Below are 22,988 nucleotides of genomic sequence, written 5' to 3' on the forward strand. Positions count from 1 at the left end.
TTACAAAAAGGTAAAGGTTGTGTTGTTGTGATTATTATTATTATTATTGTTATTTAAATTAATCCTATTTATCTCAAATTTGTGTGTGTATGTATGATATTATCTTATCTGTGTATTATCTATCTTATCTTCTATTGATTTGAGTAGTGTGGTTGGAAAGGAAAGGAAAGCTCATGAGGATGTTGATAGAGAAAGAGGATCGAAAGAGGAACTAGGAAAATGTGTCTAGAAGTTGTTGGGGTATAACAATCTAGCTGTTTGGGGGCATTCCACCACGTGATCCTTGAAACCACGCTCTCTCTGAGAGGATATTGATTTTTTGTGTTTTTGGCTAAACCCAAATACGTATGAGGGGTGGTCGAGATAACCTTGATGATGTTGTCGAACCTTTTCGGCTCTTTCTAGTTTAGATACCATAGTTTATTTTACCATCTTTCTATCCTATTATTTTTGTTTTCTCTAGAGTATTCTCCCCATCTATCAAGATCCTTGTTGGGTCTTTCATCTAAGAGTCCTCTTTCCACATTTGGTTAGATTTTTATATAAAAAAAAAACCGTCACATTTTATTTAACCTCTTTGTCCCTATTTGGGTAGAAAATGTTTGTTTTTTAGTTTTAGAAAAACTCAAATTAGTATTTTAGTTTTAGAAACAAAGTACTTTAATATTTTTGATTTGATTTTTAAAGAATTTTAATTTACAATTTGATTTTATTTTTTGTATAATAAAAACTATCTTTTTTTACTTTTGGTTGTTGTTTTTAAACAAAAAGGTTTTTAGATTTTTTGTTGTTGTTGTTGAGATAGTTTTTTTGATCTAAAAGATTTGTTTGTTTGTTGTTTTTTTTCTAATCTTTTCTTTACTTTTTACTTATTTTGGGATATTACCACCAACCAAACCATTGGCAGTATTGAAGAGATTGATTGGTGAAGAACCATCGGTAATCATGAAACTCTTGAGACCGAGACCAGAGAGGAGCTTGGCTTGCATTTCTGGGCCAGCTTGGGCGATGGATTTGATAGTGTCGGCACCGATGGATCCAACAATGTCTCTAAACTTCTTGGCATCGATTTCAGTGAGATCCTTGGCACGTTGGATTTCGAGTTCATCCAACTTCTTCTTGTATTGGAGTTCGGCCTCACGCTTTTGCTTGATCAAGAGGAGTTCAGATTCGGAACGGATCTTGGTGGCTTGAGCCTTGAGCTTGGCTTGGTTAACGTTAGCCTCGGCAGTGATGGCTTGGGCTTCAGCTTGGGCTTGAGCTTCTGCGGTTGCTTGACCGGTGGATTCGACGGCAGCAGATTGGGCTTGCAACTCGAGCAACTCCTTTTTGGCAAGTTCGGCAGCAGCTTCATCATTGATCTTTTGACGTTCGAGACGACCACGGGCACCTTGTTCGAGCTTTTCGGCTTCGTGACGGGCAGCAGCTTCTTGAGACTTGGTGGTGATTTCGATGGCCAATTGGACAGACTTTTGGAGAGAGTCACGGGTACGTTGGTCGACTGGTTCGACAGATTGAATATCAATGTTGGTGACGACGAGACCGTTGGAATTGAAAACAAAGTTTTCCTTTGGCTTGCCAGTTTCATCAAAACCAAAGACAGAGTGACGGATAATTTCAGCAGAACGCTTGTGGAAGTCGTCAAATGGAACGGCAGCGACGGCACCACGGACACGCGAGGCGATGGCCTTGCAAGAGTCACCAACAAAATCTGGGACTTGGAAGATCTTTTGGGCATCCTCCTTTTTGGTCTTGTCAATGACAAATTGCCAGTTGTAGGACAACTTCAACGAGAGCTTGGCGTGATCAGAGGTTTCGACAATGACAACGTCGGTCATGAAATCTGGACCGAGGTAGAGAGCAATAGACTTGATGACGTGTGGACGCTTTGGCTTTTCACCAGAGAGCGAGAGGACGGTAAAGTGTTCGTCTGGACCGAGCATGACCAACTCTGGACCGAAAACAACACGAGCCTTCTTTTCCTTGTAATCGTAGATTTGGACGGCAGAGTTGTGTGGGGCACGGTAAGTAACAACACGGGTCTTGTCACGGCTGCCAAAGTCGGGGTCGTTGGTTTCCTTGGCAAAGACTTCTTCGACGGTCTTGGGCAACTCCTTTTCCCAGAGTTCTTCGTTTGGACGAAGCATATAGGTACGGGCAGAGAGCGAGGCAACCTTACCAGTCTTGATATCACGGACATAGATACCTTCGTTGTCGTCCAATGGGATCGAGGTACGCTTCTCGGCAACTTCGACTTGGACGGGTGGGATGAAATCGGTTGGACCATAGATCATCCAACGGTCACCGGCCAAATGGGTTTCGGCGCCATCAGTAAAGGTTTCCTTGGCACGGAGGAGGAGGGCTTCTTGGTCGTTGAGAATGTAGACTGGGTTGATACGGTTGCCTTCGAGCGACTCTCCTGGACGGAGGAAAAAGGAGACTTCACCCTTGCGCAACTCCTTTTGACCGAGTTGTGGCTTGCCGTTGGCACCGACTGGGTCGAGGACGACACAGTATTGACGCTTGGAGAGGGTGGTGATGGCAATCTCAGAGACGACGGTTTCATAGACATCGGCAATATGGGTTTCACGGTCGGACGAGGTGACGAGCCATTCTTCACCGGCCTTTCTTTGGACTGGGGTCTTGCCAGACTCGTCGGTGAACGACTTGATGGCCTTGAGGTGGAGAGCCTTCTTGTCGGTCAAAATGTATGCGTTGACAGTCTCGACAATCTTTTCGTCGACGCCTGGCAAGTAGGAACCGCTTTGACGGACCAACCACTCTTCACCGGCCTTTCTGGCAGTGCCGAGTCTGTCGATACAGGCCTTGTTGGCACGGAGCTTGAGGGCTTGGTTTGGACCGATAATGTTGGCCTTGATCTCTTCCTCGACACGGACTTCAATGCGTGGCAAGTAGGTGCCTGGACCTTCGTATAACCATTCGTCACCGGCAACGTGGGTGACCTTGCCTTCGGTAAAGTCACGGAGTGCTCTGAGACGAAGAGCACGGAGTGGTGGAACGACTTGGAGGGCAGTGACCTTGCCAACCAACTTTTCACCTGGGTATAATGGGAATGGGTCTTGAGCAACACGGATCTCTTCATCACCGTGTCTCAACTTGACTTGGTTAAACTCATCCAAAGCCAATGATCCGTCGGCCTTGCGAACTACTGGGTTACCAATGGTGCAGTAGTTACGGAGTGGAATCATGATCATGGGATCTGGACCGGCAACTACCTTTTCGTGGTCTTGACGTGTAAAGGTGTTTGGACCAATCTCTACTCTGGTTACATTGGTATTATTATCCAAGACATGAATGTATTGGTATGGTTTGATACGTATCACTAAAATATATAATAGAGAGAAGAGAAATAAAAGAATGAATAAGTTAGAATAGAGAACTTAAGAAAAATCGTAAAGACTGTAAGACATCAAGTCTAACAACAAATATTGCGTTCAGTTTTGTGGTCGATCATTTGATAGATCGTTCACTACTTTTGCTCTATTTGTTGTTTCTATTGATGTTGAGTCTTGTTTGATAACAAACCTGAGTTGGTGGCATCCATTTTTTAGAGCTTAGATGTGTATAAAGAGTAGTATTAAAAAAGTATAGTGAAAAGTGTTAAGAGAGATTGAGAATAAAAATATATATATAAATAAACAAAGTAAATATATATAGAGAAACCAAGTTAAATAATATAATCAAGTAAGATGGTGTGATGATGTAAAAGAAAAAAGCTGATATTAAAAGATGCTGGCCAATGGCTCTCTTTAATTATTTTCGAAAAAATTTTAATAAATTTCCTGTAAAAATATCCTAACGTTGACCTCACACAACGTGACGCACACATCGATCAGCTGAATTTTTCACAATTCACGGAAGCTTAGATTCATCTTCAGCTGATCGTTGCATTCATCTTTGTATCTGCTGTCATATTAACAATACTATGGAGTGAATTGTGGTATTTGGTGTACTTTTAATTTTAATTAATTGATCCTATGAAATGATGCGTTGCTGATCATCAGCTTGATCGTGTGGCGATATGATCGACCATAGAAACACGCTCATCAGCTTGGCCGTGTTTCTATGGTCGATACTAATTAATATATACTCGCGATAATCATAATTAGATTATTTAACATCATTATTAATATTAAATACAGAGGAAACTCGAAAGATCATATAGAACTTGAAGAGCGATGGTTTTATTTAAAGATCTGGTTTGGTAGTATGGGTTAAAAATGTTTAATACTACTGTAGTCTCTGTCTGGTATGATGAATTCGAATACAGATAGGCATTTGATAGATATTTTCACTTCATATACATATGGGGTTTTGATATATGTATATGGTCCTACTTCGGCCATAATTAATATTGGAATCTGGTTGAATGTAAAACTATCCTCGATCTGTTCGTCATCTTTATCATATCCTTTGTATTGATAATGGCTTTGGTAGTGCGACTTTGGTCGATCTAACAATGCTAAAAATAGCTCCACAGTGCTGGGTCATATGGAATGGCTTTTACCATTGTCAATTTGAAGAGGTACTTTCCCTCAAGCGCCTTGAGAGATTTTTCCAGGTCATAAAGCAAAAGCCTGGCAGACATATCTTGTTGTTGTTGAGGCCGGACTTGAGGGGTCACCTTCTTAATCTATCCTAATCTATCATATCTACACTTGATATATTGATTGATGATAATCATGTGATTAATTCACACAAAGAACAGTCGATGGTTGATTTGATCGATTGATGATCATGTGATTAAAGTCAACAAACAACATACATGAATATATTGGTGGGGCTTGATTCTGATTACGGTCGATGGTTGTGACATTTTTAGATGTGTATAAAGAGTAGAATTAAAAAAAGTATATTCGTGAATGAAAAGGCAATAAATATAAACAATGGGTCTGACCGAACATAACCAATTGATTAAAAAGGGGTGACGATTATATCTAATAGCTGCCATTATTAAACTGTAGACATGTTGACTATGAAATTGATGTTAAATAATCTGATTATGATTATTATACAATGTTATGTAAAAATATAGCTGATCTCTCTCACAAACAAAAATTATACAAAAGAGTCCCTTTGAAACTTCTTAAGAGCTAATCAAACAAAAGGAATAGCAATTCATCACTGACCATAGCAAGTCTGCACGACCAAGCCGATGAGCAACGCATCGACCAATTAATTTAAAAAGATAACCAAACAACACTGCAATTAACTCCATAGCAAGTCGCCTCATACTGCATTTTAATATGACAGCAGATATAAAGATGAATGCAACGATCAGCTGAAGATGAATCTAAGCTTCCGTGAATTGTGAAAAATTCAGCTGATCGATGTGTGCGTCACGTTGTGTGAGGTCAACGTTAGGATATTTTTACAGGAAATTTATTAAAATTTTTTCGAAAATAATTAAAGAGAGCCATTGGCCAGCATCTTTTAATATCAGCTTTTTTCTTTTACATCATCACACCATCTTACTTGATTATATTATTTAACTTGGTTTCTCTATATATATTTACTTTGTTTATTTATATATATATTTTTATTCTCAATCTCTCTTAACACTTTTCATTCACTAATATACTTTTTTTAATTCTACTCTTTATACACATCTAAAAATGTCACAACCATCGACCGTAATCAGAATCAAGCCCCACCAATATATTCATGTATGTTGTTTGTTGACTTTAATCACATGATCATCAATCGATCAAATCAACCATCGACTGTTCTTTGTGTGAATTAATCACGATAATCATGTGTCAATCAATATATACTCAGTAATCTAACCATTTCATTATTTTATTTACTCTATTTATATTTTTGTAGGTATTAGATAATAATACAAATGTTGCAAGAGTCGAGATTGGTCCACAAACCTTTACTCGTCTCGATCACGAAAAGGTAGTTTCAGCATCACCATTGTCAATGATTATGATCCCACCAAGAAACTATTGTATTATTGAAAACCCAGTTATTAGAGGAGCTGATGGAAAGCTCATTCTCGATCAATTCGAACAACCAAAGCTCAGACACGGTGACACTGAGATTCGTTTTGCTCAAGATCCATTTGCATTATACCCAGGTGAAGTCCTCTTGGCCCCACCAGTCCCACTCCAAGTTGTACACGCCAACAGTGCCCTCCGTCTCAAGTGTCTTCGTGACTTTGTCGAGGTCACTGCCGACAAGAAGGAGCTCCACCACGTCGCCGGTGACGAGTGGCTCTTTGAAGGCCCAGGCACCTACTACCCCAAGGTCGAAGTCCAAGTTGTCGAAGTCGCCAAATCCACCATCATCAAGGAGAACCAAGCCCTCCGTCTCAGAGCCCGTCTCCAAACCACCGATCGTAAGGGTGTTGTCCGTCAACCAGGAGAAGAATGGTTGGTCCGTGACAGCGGTGCCTACTTGCCAGGTGTCTATGAAGAGATTGTTGGCTTTGTTGCCGCTCTTGTCTTGACCGACCGTATTGCCTACCAATTGCTTGCTCTCCGTTCCTTCAAGGATCAATTTGGCAAGTCCCGTCGTGCCGGTGAAGAGTGGATCATCACTCAAAAGGACAGCGACACTTACATCCCATCGGTCGATGAAAAGGTAGTTCGTGACTTGAAGGCCATCACCCTCACCAACCGTCAATACTGTATCGTCGCCGACCCAATCGACCCAACCTCTGGCAAGAACCAACTCGGCCACAAGCAACTCCGCAAGGGTGACCGCACATTCTTCCTCTTGCCAGGCGAAACCTTGGTAGGTGGTGTCCAAAACGTCAACGTCCTCGCCGAAGACGAAGCCCTCTTGCTCTCGGCCAAGGAAATGTTTGTCGAAAAGACAGAAAAGGAGACTGTTACCCGTAAGCCAGGAGACAGCTGGATGATCTATGGTCCAACCGACTATATCCCACCCATTGAAATCGAAGTCGTCGAGAAGCGTAAGCGTATCCCATTGGACGTCAACGAAGGTATCTATGTCCGTGACACCAAGACTGGCAAGGTCCGTTCCGTCATTGGCGCCTCGTACATGTTGTCTGCCAACGAAGAGAGATGGCCAAAGCCCCTCACCCCAATCGTCGACGAGCTCCTCTCCAAGTCGGCCACCCGTGACGCCAACGAAGAGTCCAACGATGTTGAACGTGATCCAACTGAAGTCGTCACTTACCGTGTCCCACACAATGCCGCCGTCCAAATCTATGACTACCGTAAAAAGGAGGCTCGTGTCATTTTCGGTCCAGAGTTGGTCATGCTCGCTCCAGATGAAGAGTTTACCGTCCTCTCCCTCTCTGGTAAGATTCCAAAGCGTCCAAACCATATTCGTTCCCTCGCCCTCTTCCTCGGTCCAGATTTCATGACTGATCTCATCACTGTCGAAACTGCCGATCATGCTCGTCTCTCCTTGAAGCTCTCCTACAACTGGCATTTCAAGATCGATCCAAAGAATACTAGCAAGTTGTTTGCCTCATCCGATTTCACTGGTGATTTGTGCAAGGCTACTGGTTCTTTGGTTCGTGCTGCCGTCGCTGCCTCCACTTTTGACAACTTCCACAAGCACTCTTCGGAAATCATCCACGAAGCTGTCTTTGGCAAGACTGAAGATGGTAGCCCATGCGACCAATTGGTTTTCGAAACCAACGGTCTCGTCATTACCAACATTGATGTTCAATCTGTAGAACCAGTTGATCAACGTACCTTGGACTCTCTCCAAAAGTCTGTCCAATTGGCCATTGAAATTACCACAAAGTCACAAGAACAATCTGCCCGTCAAGATGCCGAACGTCTTGAACAAATTGCTCGTGGTGAATTGGAACGTCAAAAGATTGTTGATGAAGCCCATGCCGAACGTGCTCGTTCCAACCTCGTCAAGCTCCAAGCTCAATCTGCCTCTGTCGAATCCACCGGTCAAGCTATCGCTGAAGCCCGTGCTCGTGCTGAAGCCTCACTCATTGCCATCGACGCTGAAGTCAAGCAAGCCAAGCTCGAATGTGAAGCCTCTGAAATTGAAGCCGCCGCCGAACTCGAACAAACCATTGCCCTCCACGAATCTGAAATCGACCACATCCAATCACTCAATGAACTCGAGGTCAACAAGGCCAAGGAACTCGCTGGCATTGAAGTCTCCAAGTTTTCCAACCAAGTCGAAGCCCTCGGTACCGAAACCATCAAATCCATTGCCCAAGCTGGCCCAGAAATGCAAGCCAAGCTCCTCGGCGGTCTCGGTCTCAAGAGTTTCATGATTACCGACGGTAAATCTCCAATCAATCTCCTCAATACCGCTAATGGTTTAATCGGTAATACTTCATCTGGTTCATTTGGTGATTTCTAAAAATTGAAAAAAGAAACAAAAAAAAATCATAGATCAAAAAATTATCTTTCCCTATCATCACACAAAACAAAAATGTAACACTTTTTGTTTCAATCAAAAAAAAGTTAAAAAAGATAGTTTTATTATAAAACAAAATAAATCAAAATTGTAAATTAAATTTAAACAAAACAGAATAATAATATAGAACAATATAATTGATTATTTACACTTTTTTTTTTTATATTTATTTATTTATTAATTGCGTAATGAGAAAAATGTTGGAGGTGATGAAATTAGATTTTGTATATTATTATTATTATTGCGTTTAATGTTTAATGGATTGGGTAATAAATCATCAGAACATTCTTGGATATCATCATCTTCTTCTACTTCTTCTTCTTCTTCTTCATTGATTGGATTTATAAGATTGGATATTGATAATTTGGAAGATGATATAGAAGAAGATTGATTAATACGATGTTCAGAAAATGGTATTGGTTGTGGATGACTATTATTATTATTATTATTATGATTGTTGTGATGATTATTATGATATGGGGAATAACGATTAGGACTTGAATTCCCAGATCCTGTAGAAAGATTTAAAATTCTTGGTGGCGTAGTGGAAGAGGGAGTAGTGGAAGCACTACCATTATTTGATGATGGAGGACTACCATTTAATTGGAATGGTTTATCTTCTCGGAGTGGATGTGGAAATGTTGGTGGGAAATCAAATTCATCAATGGATGTAGGTTGACTAATCCGATGATTCATCATTGATGGAACTTTCTGATCTCTAAAACTAAAAAATGATGGTGTTATATTTCCATTTGGTAAATCATTTACCCCAGTATTTTGATTTCTTTGAGGACCTTGATTTCTTAATTGTTGATGAATATATTTTAATTTATGATCAAATATTTGATTATTATTAATATTAGTGTTATTGTCAAAACTAAATGATCTACTTCTTGGTCTTGCACTTGGTGATGCCATTGATAATTTGTTAATTTCAAATAGTGATTTTGAAGGTGGTACTCCTGATAAAGGTCCATTATTATTAGTATTATTGGTTGAGTTTGATTGACCATTGACAGAGGAACGAGTAGGTGAAAACATTAAAGATGAAAAGGATGAAGTCAAGAGTGGAGTAGAGGTATTTGAATTTGCTGAACCATAAATGGGAGGTGAAAGTATAAAATGATTATTTTGATTATTATTATTATTGGAATGAAATTCAGGTGATAATAAAGGTGAAAGAATTGGAGATGATGGATTTGATATTAAAATATTGTTGGCTGAAAGATCATCTTCCCATGGATCATTATAATCTTTTAATTTCCAATATCCATAACAATCATGTCTATCTGCTCCACTAACAAATAATCTTCTACAATGTGAAAGTGCATCTTGTAATTGTTTTCTCCATCCATTTGTTTCTTTAAAAAAAAATTAAATTAATAAATAGAAAAAAGATTTGATTTTTTTTTGTATGTTTTTTTGTTTATATTTACTTTTCTTTTTTGAACAAATAATATCCCAATGAGTAGCAACATAACCATAGACATCTTTTTTTAGGTTAAAAAATTCCTTTTCTGGATATAATTGTTTTAAACAATAAAATACAACTCGTAGGATAGAGACCCAAGATACTGATCTAGATACTAGACATGGTGGTAATTCTTTGGTACAAATAAGACAATAATTTGGAAATGGACATGGTTCAATGGTTGGTTGAACAATTGGTGATGTTGCCATTGATGATGGCATTGATGATGATGATGAAGAGGATGATGAAGAAGAATTATATGATGGAGGAGAATTTGATCGATTATCATAATCATCCAAATAATGAATTGTGGATGTTTGATTCATAATTTCTCTCTCTTTTTTTGGAAAAAAATTAATATTATTTTTTAAAAAAAAACAATGACAAAAAATATTAATATTAAAATATTATAATTTAAAATATATGATTTGAATAGTGTAGAAATGCAGTGCAGTGATACATTGACCAAACGACAGGGTATATATTGCAACTAATTAATGAAAAGATAAACAAAAAAAAAAAACAAAAAAAGTAGGTTGTTGGAGTTTTAATGGCAATTCAAGAATACAGAAGGGTACATAAAGGGGGGGTTAAAAAGACCAAAGAGTTGGATAATGATGATGATGATGAGGAGGAAAATAGGAAGAGGATGATGATTAATCAGGCAACAGTGTTTAGGGAATTTAAAGTTTGACGTACGTAGGTGGTTAGGAAAATAAATAAATATATAAATGTGTGGGGGGTTTTTTAAAAAAAAAAATAACCTATATTAGTTAAATGATCAACGGATTGGTTGGTGAGGAATTATCTTATCTATTTACCTATCTATTGGAATCTTAAAAAAAATTTGGGAAAAAAAAAAAAAAAAAAAGTAAAAGAAAAAAGAAGAACTTGTCTTTTTTACTCCTCTTTTTTGGATAAATATATATATATGGTTGTACTGATTGTATGTATGTGTGGGGGTGTGTTTATGTCAATCAACAAATAAATATTAAATTTAAATCAACCAATTACAATTGACAATGGATGGATATTTTTTAAAAAACAAAAGTAAAACTGTTTTGGTATTTTTTAAAAAATGAGTAGTTGGGTTGGTAATTGTAATCAGTCAAGTAAGACTGACGCTGGCGAGGTGTTGAATAAATGACTCTGTGATACAGTTGGTGGTGGTGGTGGATATTAATATTTTTTGATTTGTTATTCTCTCTTTGTTGTACAACTTTAAAATAAAAAGGATCAATATTGACTCTTTGATTTTATATATATAGAGAGAGAGAGAGAGAGAGAGTTGGTTGGGATTAACAGTAGGAATAGGAAGAGAGGAGGAGAAACAACAAAATAGTAGAAGCGACAACGGCGGATTGATCTATGACGTAAATCATTAAAATAAGTTATTATGTTGTTATTGTTGGTGTTTCAAAAAATTATATAATTTTGTTGCCAATTATTCATATTGGCATGTGCCCTCTACTGGCCAGTAGTAGCACGGCTGGCATGTCAGAGAGAGTGAGTGTCTGTGAGTGTGTTACAACACAAAGCTCCACACTTGTTCTCTCTCCCCTTTTTTGTTGTCACAAACATTCGTACCCCCCTTTTTATTTTAAAACTTTAAACTAACTTGAAGCAACCACATACGATGTATATAGTGGATTGGTGTTGTTGTTGTTGTTGTTGTATCTGTTGCGCCCACCTCTAAAGATAACCACCTACCCCACCACCACTACCACTCCCATTCCAATCCATCCATTGATCTTTTTTTCTCAAAAACAAACAAAGACACACACCCCTACAAAAAGAGAAATGCATTTGGTGTGTGAGTGTGTTTGTCGATTCAACCTTTAAAGTGTGATCTGATGTTTGTTGACTGGTTGTCATTTTCATTTTTACCAGTTTAGGATGGATTATCGTTCGATTTATTGTTGACTATTTGGCAGGAGCAGCTGTTGCGGCGGAGGAAGCTGTTGATTTCACCCCGATTACATTACCAATTAGACCTATTATTAGAAGACAGATGTAGAGAGAGAGAGAAAAAGAGTGGGAAAGGGTTTTAAAATAAATTAATTAGTTCGGCGCCTGTCATATTTTCTTTTCTTCCATGGTTTTGTTGTTGTTGTTATTTCCTCTACGAATGAGATCACTTCGACGACAAATGGGGTTCATTATGAATATTGTCACCAACTACCTCTAACCTACAAAAATGGTGGTAGTGGTGGTCGATCTACTCCTCTTCTTAATAATAATATTTCCACACGTTTTCTCGACGATATATATCGTTCGCTACTTTTGAATCGCAACCATCTCTCTAGAGAAACCACACAACCTCTCCTCCTTGTCGTGCCCCACCCACCAATTCTCCATACTATACGACACTAAAGTGGAGTGGTTGCTGGGCTTGTTCCCAACCAAAACTCTCATCTTTTCTTCTCCACCACTTCTACTACGAGAGCTGCAAAGTGTCAAAGAGAGAGAGAGAGAGTAGGAACCCCATTTTAGGTTAATAATGGATGGGTGTTTTTGTTGTCATCACACGACAGATTGGTTGTGATTGTTTCGTGGCGGCACGAATGATTGTACATTTTTGAATGCGATGCGATGGTTTTGATGGTAAATGTTGTGTACTAATTAATTATCGCGATTATCATCATTTGATTGGTCAGATTGACTGAAATGAAGGAGTGAAAGAATGAGAGAGTGAGTGAGAGAGAGATGATACATACTTCCAATATAAACAACTCCATCCCTTTCAACAACATTTGTGATAACTTTTAGTTTGGATTGACTACCTTGTAATGACCCTAGAATATCTCCAGACTAGTACAACAATCAAAAATAAAATGTTAGTTGACTAACCTCTACGATCATTCATCATTCATTTTGTGTAATTTACCTTGGGATCAGCAATTACAACCATTGGAACACCATGGGGTTTTGGGAATAAAAAGGGAAGTCTAATTCCCAATCTTTTAATCATTGGATAAGGAGAAAGGAAATCCATAATCTTTGATCTCATTCCAAAAATGGCAATATATAATTTACCATCATCACCCATTCTAATTCCATCTGGATACCCTGGTAAATTATCAATAAAAACTTGTGATTTTCCAGCTACAAAATAAATTAATTAATTTAATAAATAAAATATATAAGTTTTTTGTTTTTTCTTATTTACCATTAACACCTTTAATCCAATATCTTAAAACTCTTGAAGTTGCAGATTCACAAACAAAAACACTATTTTCTTCTTGATCCAATGTTACTCCATTTGAATAGGCAATCTTTTCAATCAACACCTTTGTTATTTTTGTCTTTGGGTTGTATGATAGGAATTTTCCAGCAGGTTGACCACTAAAACAAGTAAAAATAGATGGAATATATGTATTCCAATCACCAGCTTTATCTAAAATTGGTGCCAATGTTGTACTATCACTAAAATAAATCATTCCATCTGTTGCACATGCTACATCCTATAAAACATTGATACAATAAATAAATATATATACATAAATAATATTCTCTACCCCCTTTTTTTTTGATTCCTTTCATACATTTACAAAAGTTAATTTTTGAGTACCATTAAATTGACCAGTTAGAATTTCCAATATATTTGTATTTTTGTTTAGTCTTAGTAAACCCTTGACAGAGTCTGCAATCAATAGATTTTCATCTTGATCAAAGAATATACCAAGTGGTCTACCAACCACGACTACAGAGTGCGATGGTGATGCAGTACCCGTAGTACCAACATGAACATCTTTATGTTTGATATATCTAATCTCACCAGTTTTCAATGAAAAGTATATATCTCCTTGTTTATTTATTGCAATTGATTCAGGTCCTTCATATGATCCTAAAAATAAAAAAAAGAAAGATATTAATATTAAAAAAGAAAGAGTGAGAGAGAGAGATTCTCTTTTGTATATAACATACCTAAATGTATATAATCAATCTTGTCTAATTCATTATTGGGAGGATAAGCATCACCATATATAGGTTGAGGATGTGTAGCTATAAAATCCAAGTCGATAGCTTGTTTGAGACCAAACATGCCAAGTGGAGGTAAAAGTGAAAGTGTTCCCAAACAAACAGCTAATCCCAACATGAAATAGTTTACTAATCTCTTCATTTCTTTCTTCTCGAACAAATAATTCTTTACTTGTAATAATAATAAGAATGATTGAAAAGAGTTAACCTTTTTTTTTGATTATGATGATGATGAAGTTCACACTTTTTTTTTAAAATTAAAAAAAATACCTAGGTATTTTTGGAAGCTTGCAAAGGTTATTTAGTTGTTTTTACAAAAATATAAAAAGAATAAAAGAAATGAATACTTTTTGGTTAAAGTATAAAGTATTATGGTTTGTCCAAAATACACACGCAACTTGTTCACAATTAAAGATCTATTATTTTTTATTTGTGTTTCGTAGTAGTGAGTGAGTGAGAGTTTAAAGTTTGGTTTCGTAATTATTATTTGTTATTATTATGTGTATTTTGTTTGTTGGTTGGGGATTAATTAATTTGTACATATATGTTTTATATGATTACTATTTGTGAATTCACTCGTTAAACTCCAAAAAGTATATCGATTCATTTATAAATAATAATAATTATTATTATTATTTGTTTGTTGTTGTTGTTTTAAAAATTAAAGAGAGGAAGGAAAAGGATCAATGTAATAAATATTTTGATTTTGTTATTGTTGTTGTATATGTTTGTTTTGATGAATCTATTGGAAACCAGATGGAGCTCCACCAAAACCACCTCCACCAAAACCACCTCTATCACCAAATCCTCTACCACGACCTCCTCTATCACCACCACCGAATCCACCTCTGTCACCACCGAATCCACCTCTTTCACCAAATCCACGTCCTCTACCTATATAATATGTTGAAATGAGTTGTTTGTTTGTTTGTTAGTAAGTATCATTGTCTAATGTGTCTTGTTGTGTCTGTTGTTGTTGTTGTTTTGATATTACCTCCACCTCTACCTCTTTCACCTGGAGGACCACCACCTCTAGTTCCTCTACCCATAGTTCTACCAATACCCAAACTCTTTCCACGTAGTACAGTCTTTCCATCGATACGCTTAAACATGGGAGCGTTCTTGAGAATGTCGGGCAAGATGATGAATCTAATCTTGCTGCCACGAATGTAGATTTGTTCGAGTTGTGATTGCTTGCCATCTCTAGCAGTCATTGTAACAATCTTTAACTTGCAATTCATATTGTCTTCACTTTGCATCAATGTGCCTCTGTACATTTCACCATTCTTTAACTCGATCGTCACTATATGTGAATCTGCTTCGTGTAAGATCTTGACTGGTACTCCAATACTCATTCTTACTTTTATCTATCTAAATATATAAATATATATATATATATAATATATCGTCGTTGTCTAATATGATTCGATCAAGCTAATTGTATGTGAGATTGAGAATCGAAAGCAACTGATCTTCAGGTTCAGCTGAATAATACAAAAAAAAAAACAAATAAAATTTTCACTGTCGAAATTGTCAAAGTACTTCATTACTTACACAAGTCTACAACAATATTATTGTAGTATTATTATTATTATTATTATTCATTTCATTGTATCTGCAGATAAGAATATTATTATCAACATACATTACATTACATGCATATAAGATCACAAATCAATCAACCAAACATTCAATCAATTTGCACAACTAATTGCGTCACGTGACAGACACTTTATAAGTCGAAGATCATTAAAAAGTGTAAATCAAGAATAGAGAAAGAGACTTCATTTAAAAGACTTATCCACTAAAGGTTAAACCCAAGTTATAACACACAACGAGAAGTGATAGAGAGAAGATATGGCCGATGCTCTCTCTACTACAACTATTTTTAGTGTTTGGTGTGAAAAGTTGGTTTGGTTTCCCACTCACAATCTTTTATTACAAGATTGACGTCTCTTGTTTTCATTGATAGAGCAGTTGCCAAAGATACACACACTCTTTGTTTGCCATAGGGTATCTTCTTGAGCAAACAATGCAATTTGTGTAGGGGTGTGGTGGTTTTCAAGGACAATGTTGTGGATGGGGGGTGACGAGACCAATAGGGTGATGCCTGTTTGATGATGGTGCTGATAAATAAAGGTTCTGATGTAGCATCACCATCTGCCATCATCCATTATCCACAAACTCATAAACCACCCAAGCAATCAGAAGTAGAAAGTGGATGAAAAGTTGTTTATTTAATTAGTTGTACATCATTCCATTCGTTCATCATCATTTAAATATACTACACAAAAAGGAGGATTCCAATATAATATAAAAAAAGAAAGAAAAGGGACCCTTTTCCAACATAAATATATCTAATATCAATATAAATATTTATTCATTGTACATAATAATAATAATAATTTTTGTAAATTAAACACATACACACATCTTCTCCTCATAAATCACAAAAGAATGATATTTCATTCACTTTCAATTCACCACAAAGTCCAAACCATTATTTTATTAATCTTTTTATACTCTGTCGATTTATATCTATGTGAGTGTCCAAATGGATACACCCAAACCAGCCAAGGTTGTATATTGGGTGGAAATGAAAGTGCTGTTCTCTCTATTTATCGAGTATGTATATACAAACATGTTTTCAATCAATCAATCATTTTATTAATGTCTTGTTTAGTGTACACATACAACAGATTCACAATTAAATTATATAAAGATTGCAAATACATCAACAGATAATATTTGTTTAAATTCAGAGTATGTATTTAAATATCTCAATCTCAATCTCCACCATTCCATAAAAGAAAAAAAAACAAAACAATTATATTAATAACTATTTTTATCTTTCTCTCTCTTTTGGTTTATTTTTGGAATTTATTATAATTTCCTTTTCCTTTTTTCTTTTTTTTTTTTCTTTTTTATAGTTATACATTATCAAGTTATTGGGTATTAAATAATTTTGGAAGAAAATTGAAATATATGGGATGTAAGAATACAAATGATGATACTTATTATGGTTTATTACAAACCTATCAAAGTAACCATGATGTGTGTAACGGTGCGGGTGAAGAGATTGTAAAGTCGCAAGACTATGATTTTACGAGTGCTCCTCTATGGCAATACCGGTATTTGGTGGTCGAGACATGTGCCAATTCCAATGGAATGTCTTATTTTACACCTTCAACAACCCCATCAATGCCTAGTAGCAATTGTGCTCAGCAAATGTCAACTTTTGTGTATGATGTGGGACTACAGTATCCTTGTACATCGGTCTGCAAGAATGGAGGACAGTGTAGTGTACAAACTGGTGTGTGTGGATGTACAGCCCAATGGAAGGGTCCTGATTGCACTGAAGATGTTGATGAATGTCAGACCGTCAAACCGTGCAAAGGTATTTCTAGTTGTCTCAATACACCTGGTGGATACACATGTCTGTGTCCCAATGGATGGACACTCTCTTCCAACAACAACAGTTGTGTTGATATCAATGAATGTACTGAATCGTCGCCATGTCACGGATCATCACAGTGTGTCAATACGGATGGGTCATATACTTGTTCATGTCCAAAAGGGTTCAGATATACCAATGGTGATTGCGCTGATATCAACGAGTGTACAGATACTACTACACCGGCTCAATGTGACACTTTATCCACCAAATGTATCAATACTAATGGAGACTACCAATGTGATTGCAAGCCAGGATTCATACGTGGTACTAGTGCGTCGCCATACCAATGTCTCATGATACCTAGTGTCACTGCATTCTACCAAGTATCAAAGACACAATACAACATTCATTTTAGTAGTAATACATCGGCATCAACCATTTCAATCAAGGTTGGATCGGTTGCCTGTGACAATCCAACCAACATTAATGCTACCACTCTAAGATGTACTGCTAAAAGTGGACAAGAAGTGATTGGATTGGTTTCATTCAAGATTCCAGAGATTAATGACTCCTATATAGTGTCTGTGTTTGACTATTCAGGATCACCATTTATAGTATCAGTGTCTACGTTTGATAACTATCTCACACCACTTACCATTGTAGGAAGACATTTTCCACAACCTCTCATTGTTAGAATTGGAACAGAGACCTGTGATGTTGGATCATCAAATGAAACTATCATAGTTTGTACACCAAGTCGTGGAACAGGTAATAGATATCTTACTATCCGTAATGAATCTATTGAAAATACAGACAATTATCAAATCACATTTCCAACTCCACGTATCGACAAAAACACAACCTATGACACCAAATCAAAGAATGCAAAGGTTCATGGATCAAACTTTGGTATTGACCCAACTGTCATCCAAGTAAAGATGGGATCCTATCAATGTCAAAATGTTAGTATTCTAGATGCTTTGGGATCGATTGTCGAGTGTCAAGTAATTGCTCAACTCGAACCAATCACATACAATCTACAGGTATTTGTAGATGGTATATCATCGAGTAACTCATTTTTTGTAGATGGATCGGACAATATTTTACAAGGAGTTGAATGTCCAGTTAATTGTAGTGGTCATGGAACATGTAGTCCTCAATTTGGTTGTCAATGTAATGATGGTTTTACTGGTTATTCATGTGATCAAGTTTTAATAGATTCAATGCCAATGGTAGTAGAAAATAATAATAATAATAATAATAATAATAATAATAATAATAATAATAATAATAATAAGACAATATCATCAATTCAATTGGGTGATATTGATAATTCATATATTATTTCAATTTATTCGGTTGAAGAGTTTTTAGATACATTGGTACCTGCAACTGGAAACAATAGTCATACAGTCAAACATTATAATTTAACAAATGTAGAATGGAATCTTGTTAAACAAGAATCTTTACATTCAACCTATTGGAAATTTTCAATTACCCTCGATAATAATGCAACCATTGATGCAACATTTGAATACATTCGTGTAGAAAATGGATCAGATTTTACATTTGCCAATCATACCTTTCATCTCAACCAACATACTCTTAAAGTATCAATCAATGTTAGTCAATGGCAGTTTGCAAGTCCATCAAACTCGTTAAAAGTTCTGATCAAATCAGAGACAATGGGTAAAAATGATTGTGGACAATTAAACAAAAGAGTTGATAATTCATCAAGCGGTTATCTTAATCTTGAAATTCAAAATACCAATACTGGAATCGATGGTAGATTCTTGAAAATAGCAGAAGCTGATGGTACTCCAATTGTTGGAAAGGTACAAGAAGAAATGATGGATCAACCAGATTCTGATCAAGATTCAACTGTTGTCATTGGTATTATAGTACCAGCATTCCAATACTATGCATACCTAGATCCACACTATTCAGTTTATCTCCGTGTCGATGCAGATGCCGGTAAATTTTCATGTTCCGGAAAACAAACAGATTGGAGATTGATGGTTGGTTTTGTACTTGGTACTCTTGCAGCAGTTGTCTTGATTGTATCGGTTGCACCTGCCATTCAAAAGTGGAGACAAAGAAAAGAATTTGACAAACAAGAAAAAGAAGATGAAATTGCTCTTGCCAATGCAGCTGCTCAAGCCGCCGCCTTTGAACAAATGATGGAACAACAAGTTGTTGATTTTGAATACACAAGAGAAAGAAGAGCTACTCTCTAGACCGAGAGAAAGGAAAGGATAAATAAACAAATGATTAAATATTCTTTGAAATTGCTTCCATTTTAATAATCTATGATAATTATTAAAAGAAGATACGGGGGATCTATTCTTTTTATTTCTTTCCACTCTGGCTAATTGGTTGGAAATAACTGGTTATTGAAGTTTGTCTTGTTTTTTTCATTGGAGATGGTGGTGGAGGTTTTGTATCACCACCATTCATATTTTGATCAATATTAATAGTCGGAGTTGTTGTATCTGTAAAAGCTTGAGTTAAATTAATTTTGTCTTCAACCTTTTCTTCTTCTTCTTCCATCTTTTGTTCTACTTTTTCCTCTTTAACTTTTTGTTCAACCTTTTCTTCTTCCATTGGAGTTTCATCTTGTTCTGGTCTTGGAATTGTTGGATCATCAGATTTAACAATTGGTTGAATAAATTGATCTAAACTTTCTTTTTTAGTTTCTGCCGTTGGGTCATTTTGAATAAAGAAACTTGACAAGAAACTATTTGTTGAAGTATTATCAATAATTAAAGCTGCCAATTTACTTTGAATTGAAACTAATCCATCTTTCATCTAGAAATAAAAATAAATAAATAAAGATTAATATTTAATACTTTTTCTTTCTTTCTTTTTTTTTTTTTCTTTTTTTTACTCTAGTTCTATTAAAATCAATAGCATCTTTTGATTCTTTAATTTTTCCAGACCATCTAACAATTAATTGCTCAAATGGATTCATTTTATCCTTTCTCTTTAGTTCATTCAACTCTTTTCGACTGTTGGAACAAATATCAACCAAAACAATTAAATTTAACATCTTTAACACATCGATAGTATCATCTTTAATTTGTTGAACAAATGGTCTAAGTATAACCACCAATTCTTCAACCATTGATGATTTTTTTGAAATAATTTCTTTTATATTATTCTAAAATTAAAAAAAGAAAAGAGTATAAACAATTTGTATTCATTTTTTTTGATTTCTGTTCTATTCTTTTTACTTGCATTATTTAAAATTTTTAAAATTGAATATAAAGCAAATTTTCTTTGAAGATCAATTTTAATTGGATGTTTAATTTTACCGTGACAAGGTAAAACGTAGGAAACAATAGTTGATAGACTGTAAATATATTTTTCGTCAAGTGAACTCCAAATATCATCAAATAGAGTGATGGTTGTATCATCGGCCGATTGTTCAACTGTCAAGGTGTTGTAGAATGATACGATTAGAGTATTGAGAAGGGTTGGGAGTAAAAGTAGGATTTGGAGTATAGTAGTTCCCAATGCAAGATTGGTAGCTGATTCCTTTTGTTCTTGTTCTTGTTTTTGTTTCAAATCAACATCTTCGATAAAATCTTGCAACATATCTTGTTGATTACTTCTACGGAAATTTGGATCCAAACATAATAAACAAATAAATAAAATTAAATGTTTTAATTCTTCTGATTTAAATTGACTAAAGAGAGAAAAAAGAAAATGTATTAGAAATGTATAATGTTTTTTTTTTTTGTTTTTCCTTCCATACTGTGATTGTTCTTTTAATAAAGTTAAAATATAATAAAGATTTGTGAATGGGAATGATCGTTTTGGTTGTTTATCCATATTATTTAACTCTTCTGTAGCGGCGGTAGTAGAAGCACTACTATTACTTGTTGATTCATTTGAAGGTTTGGTAGCATTAAAAGTTTGATCAGTATTGATTTTATAATGACCTTGTAAAACATCCACTAAACTTTGGAATGGTAAAAGTATGGTTTTTGAATTTTTGATTGATTTTGATAGAATCAAATATGATTTATAAACTGTTAATTCATCTTTTTCAAAACAAACTAAAATAAATAGAAAAAAAAATTAATTAGGTTAAATCATCCATCCATCTAGATTTAAATTGTTTTTTGTTTCATACTATAAGAAAATAATAAATCTAATAAAAATTTTGGAATTGTATCAAAAGTTCCAACTAAATAATCCAAACCATTTAAAATAAAATATTTAAATGGTGTTCTTTCTCCAGTATTTTTAAATACTTGAATTAAATCAGATTCAGCTTTGGAAGCTGGTATATAATTGGAATCCAATACCTTTGATAGAGATAATACCTTTGGTAATTCCAATTCTTTTTCCTTTATACACATTTGATTTGGATTTTCTGTCATCATTAAATCTGGTCTTGCTTTTAATAACTAAATAAAAAAAAATAGAAAATTTAATAAACCAAGTAAGATAATATTTTCTTTTGTCTTTTTCTTTCATTTACTTTTGATAATTTTTGATAATCTTCTTTATCAATTAAATCAGATTCAGATATCTTCTTTTTAGTTTCATTTTGTTGATTGATCATTTCATCATAAGAGATGACTTCTTGCTCTGGTTTTCTTTCTTTTTTTTGCATTAGCAAGTCATCGAGTGAGATTGCATTGGATGTCTTTGCGCGTGACTTTGCAGTTGCTGGTTGTACCGATTGCATTTGCTTTTGTTGTCCTTTTTGTGCCATTTGTACACGTTCTTCGTTGGACACTGTCTTTTGTTTCTTTCTTTGACTAAATGATTGTCTCTCTGGTTTTGATATGAATCCTCCGTCGTAATCGTTTTCTTGGCTACTTGAAGGACTACCAAATGATGGACTTGTAATATTAGATGATGATGTAGAAGAAGATGGTGGTGGTGAAGAGTAATAAGAGTTATTATTATTATTATTACTACTACCGTTGTTGTTATTATAATTATCCTCCTGTTTAGGTGTTAGAGGAGTAGGAGGAGGAGGAGCCTTTCTTCTTGAAGTAAATGTCTTTAGTATAGTGAAGGGGGCAGGTTTGAGTTGGTCAATGATAGACTTGTTCTTTTGTAGTGTGTCTTGTTCATCGTCGTCAAACATATCTGCACCAGCCACTCTGACAGACACAGTTCCATCCTTGTTCTCTTCTATCTTTTGAGACATGATGTGATGTGATGTCAACTCTCTCTCTCTCTCTCTCTAGCTCTGACAGCAATAATCTAAAGAATCTTAAAGATGAGGTGAGCAAATCAACAAAACATGTTCTCTCTCTTCAACTTTTTAAAATTTGATTTTTTCAAAGGCGGGAAGGGAAAGTAAGTATTATTATTGTTCATAGGATCCTCAAATACCAAGTATAAATAAGAGATGGAAATATTATATTTTATTTATAAACCCATCAAACTCAAGTTACTTTACTTTGAATTTTCAAAAAAGGAAAAACTCTATAATAATTTATATTTATATTTTATATTTTTTTATTATTAAAGTAAGTATGTAATGAATGTGATTAATATCATCAATATTTAATGATTAATATTGGTAAAAACCAGTTTTAAAGGAATAATATAATAAATAGGAACGAATCTTTGAAAGCGATTCTGACAGAAGCGCATGAAATCAAGTGGGATTGGTTTTTCAAGCTGCGAAAAAATAAAATAAAAAAAAAAAGTAAATATGAAAAATTGAGTATTTTGATGCATGCAAATATGTAACCCGCCCATATTATATTATTTTGTTGTAAC

At 35.3% G+C, this 22,988-nt stretch overlaps 8 protein-coding genes across 8 annotated transcripts; 3 read left to right on the forward strand and 5 right to left on the reverse strand.

Moving 5' to 3' along the window:
- Positions 1-869: 869 nt before the first annotated feature.
- On the reverse strand, positions 870-3,565 carry mvpA (major vault protein; the record flags this gene model as incomplete). The annotated part of the gene is made up of 2 exons (XM_004353820.1): positions 870-3,343; positions 3,547-3,565. The coding sequence occupies 2 exons, from the start codon at positions 3,563-3,565 to the stop codon at positions 870-872; spliced, it is 2,493 nt and encodes an 830-aa protein (XP_004353872.1).
- A 2,071-nt stretch (positions 3,566-5,636) lies between these two features.
- On the forward strand, positions 5,637-8,331 carry mvpB (major vault protein; the record flags this gene model as incomplete). Its single annotated transcript, XM_004353821.1, has 2 exons — positions 5,637-5,687; positions 5,848-8,331. 2 exons carry the CDS (start codon positions 5,637-5,639, stop codon positions 8,329-8,331), a joined length of 2,535 nt encoding a protein of 844 aa, XP_004353873.1.
- A 234-nt stretch (positions 8,332-8,565) lies between these two features.
- Positions 8,566-10,185, reverse strand: DFA_12237 (histidine kinase; the record flags this gene model as incomplete). The annotated part of the gene is made up of 2 exons (XM_004353822.1): positions 8,566-9,749; positions 9,825-10,185. 2 exons carry the CDS (start codon positions 10,183-10,185, stop codon positions 8,566-8,568), a joined length of 1,545 nt encoding a protein of 514 aa, XP_004353874.1.
- Positions 10,186-10,937: 752 nt separating this feature from the next.
- On the forward strand, positions 10,938-11,244 carry DFA_12238 (uncharacterized protein; the record flags this gene model as incomplete). Its single annotated transcript, XM_004353823.1, has 2 exons — positions 10,938-10,991; positions 11,128-11,244. 2 exons carry the CDS (start codon positions 10,938-10,940, stop codon positions 11,242-11,244), a joined length of 171 nt encoding a protein of 56 aa, XP_004353875.1.
- A 538-nt stretch (positions 11,245-11,782) lies between these two features.
- DFA_12239 (strictosidine synthase family protein) lies at positions 11,783-13,982 on the reverse strand (the record flags this gene model as incomplete). The annotated part of the gene is made up of 6 exons (XM_004353824.1): positions 11,783-11,853; positions 12,577-12,670; positions 12,747-12,964; positions 13,029-13,323; positions 13,405-13,706; positions 13,787-13,982. The coding sequence occupies 6 exons, from the start codon at positions 13,980-13,982 to the stop codon at positions 11,783-11,785; spliced, it is 1,176 nt and encodes a 391-aa protein (XP_004353876.1).
- A 600-nt stretch (positions 13,983-14,582) lies between these two features.
- snrpD3 (LSM domain-containing protein) lies at positions 14,583-15,195 on the reverse strand (the record flags this gene model as incomplete). Its single annotated transcript, XM_004353825.1, has 2 exons — positions 14,583-14,734; positions 14,835-15,195. The coding sequence occupies 2 exons, from the start codon at positions 15,193-15,195 to the stop codon at positions 14,583-14,585; spliced, it is 513 nt and encodes a 170-aa protein (XP_004353877.1).
- Positions 15,196-16,297: 1,102 nt separating this feature from the next.
- On the forward strand, positions 16,298-19,474 carry DFA_12241 (uncharacterized protein; the record flags this gene model as incomplete). Its single annotated transcript, XM_004353826.1, has 4 exons — positions 16,298-16,465; positions 16,563-16,603; positions 16,771-18,293; positions 18,324-19,474. 4 exons carry the CDS (start codon positions 16,298-16,300, stop codon positions 19,472-19,474), a joined length of 2,883 nt encoding a protein of 960 aa, XP_004353878.1.
- Positions 19,475-19,586: 112 nt separating this feature from the next.
- On the reverse strand, positions 19,587-22,407 carry DFA_12242 (uncharacterized protein; the record flags this gene model as incomplete). Its single annotated transcript, XM_004353827.1, has 6 exons — positions 19,587-20,045; positions 20,125-20,397; positions 20,475-20,925; positions 20,995-21,298; positions 21,376-21,652; positions 21,685-22,407. 6 exons carry the CDS (start codon positions 22,405-22,407, stop codon positions 19,587-19,589), a joined length of 2,487 nt encoding a protein of 828 aa, XP_004353879.1.
- Positions 22,408-22,988: the final 581 nt, after the last annotated feature.

This window comes from Cavenderia fasciculata (assembly GCF_000203815.1).
Source record: "Cavenderia fasciculata unplaced genomic scaffold Scf_EUAJFUG02HR96I-5, whole genome shotgun sequence".
NCBI classification, from domain to species: domain Eukaryota; phylum Evosea; class Eumycetozoa; order Acytosteliales; family Cavenderiaceae; genus Cavenderia; species Cavenderia fasciculata.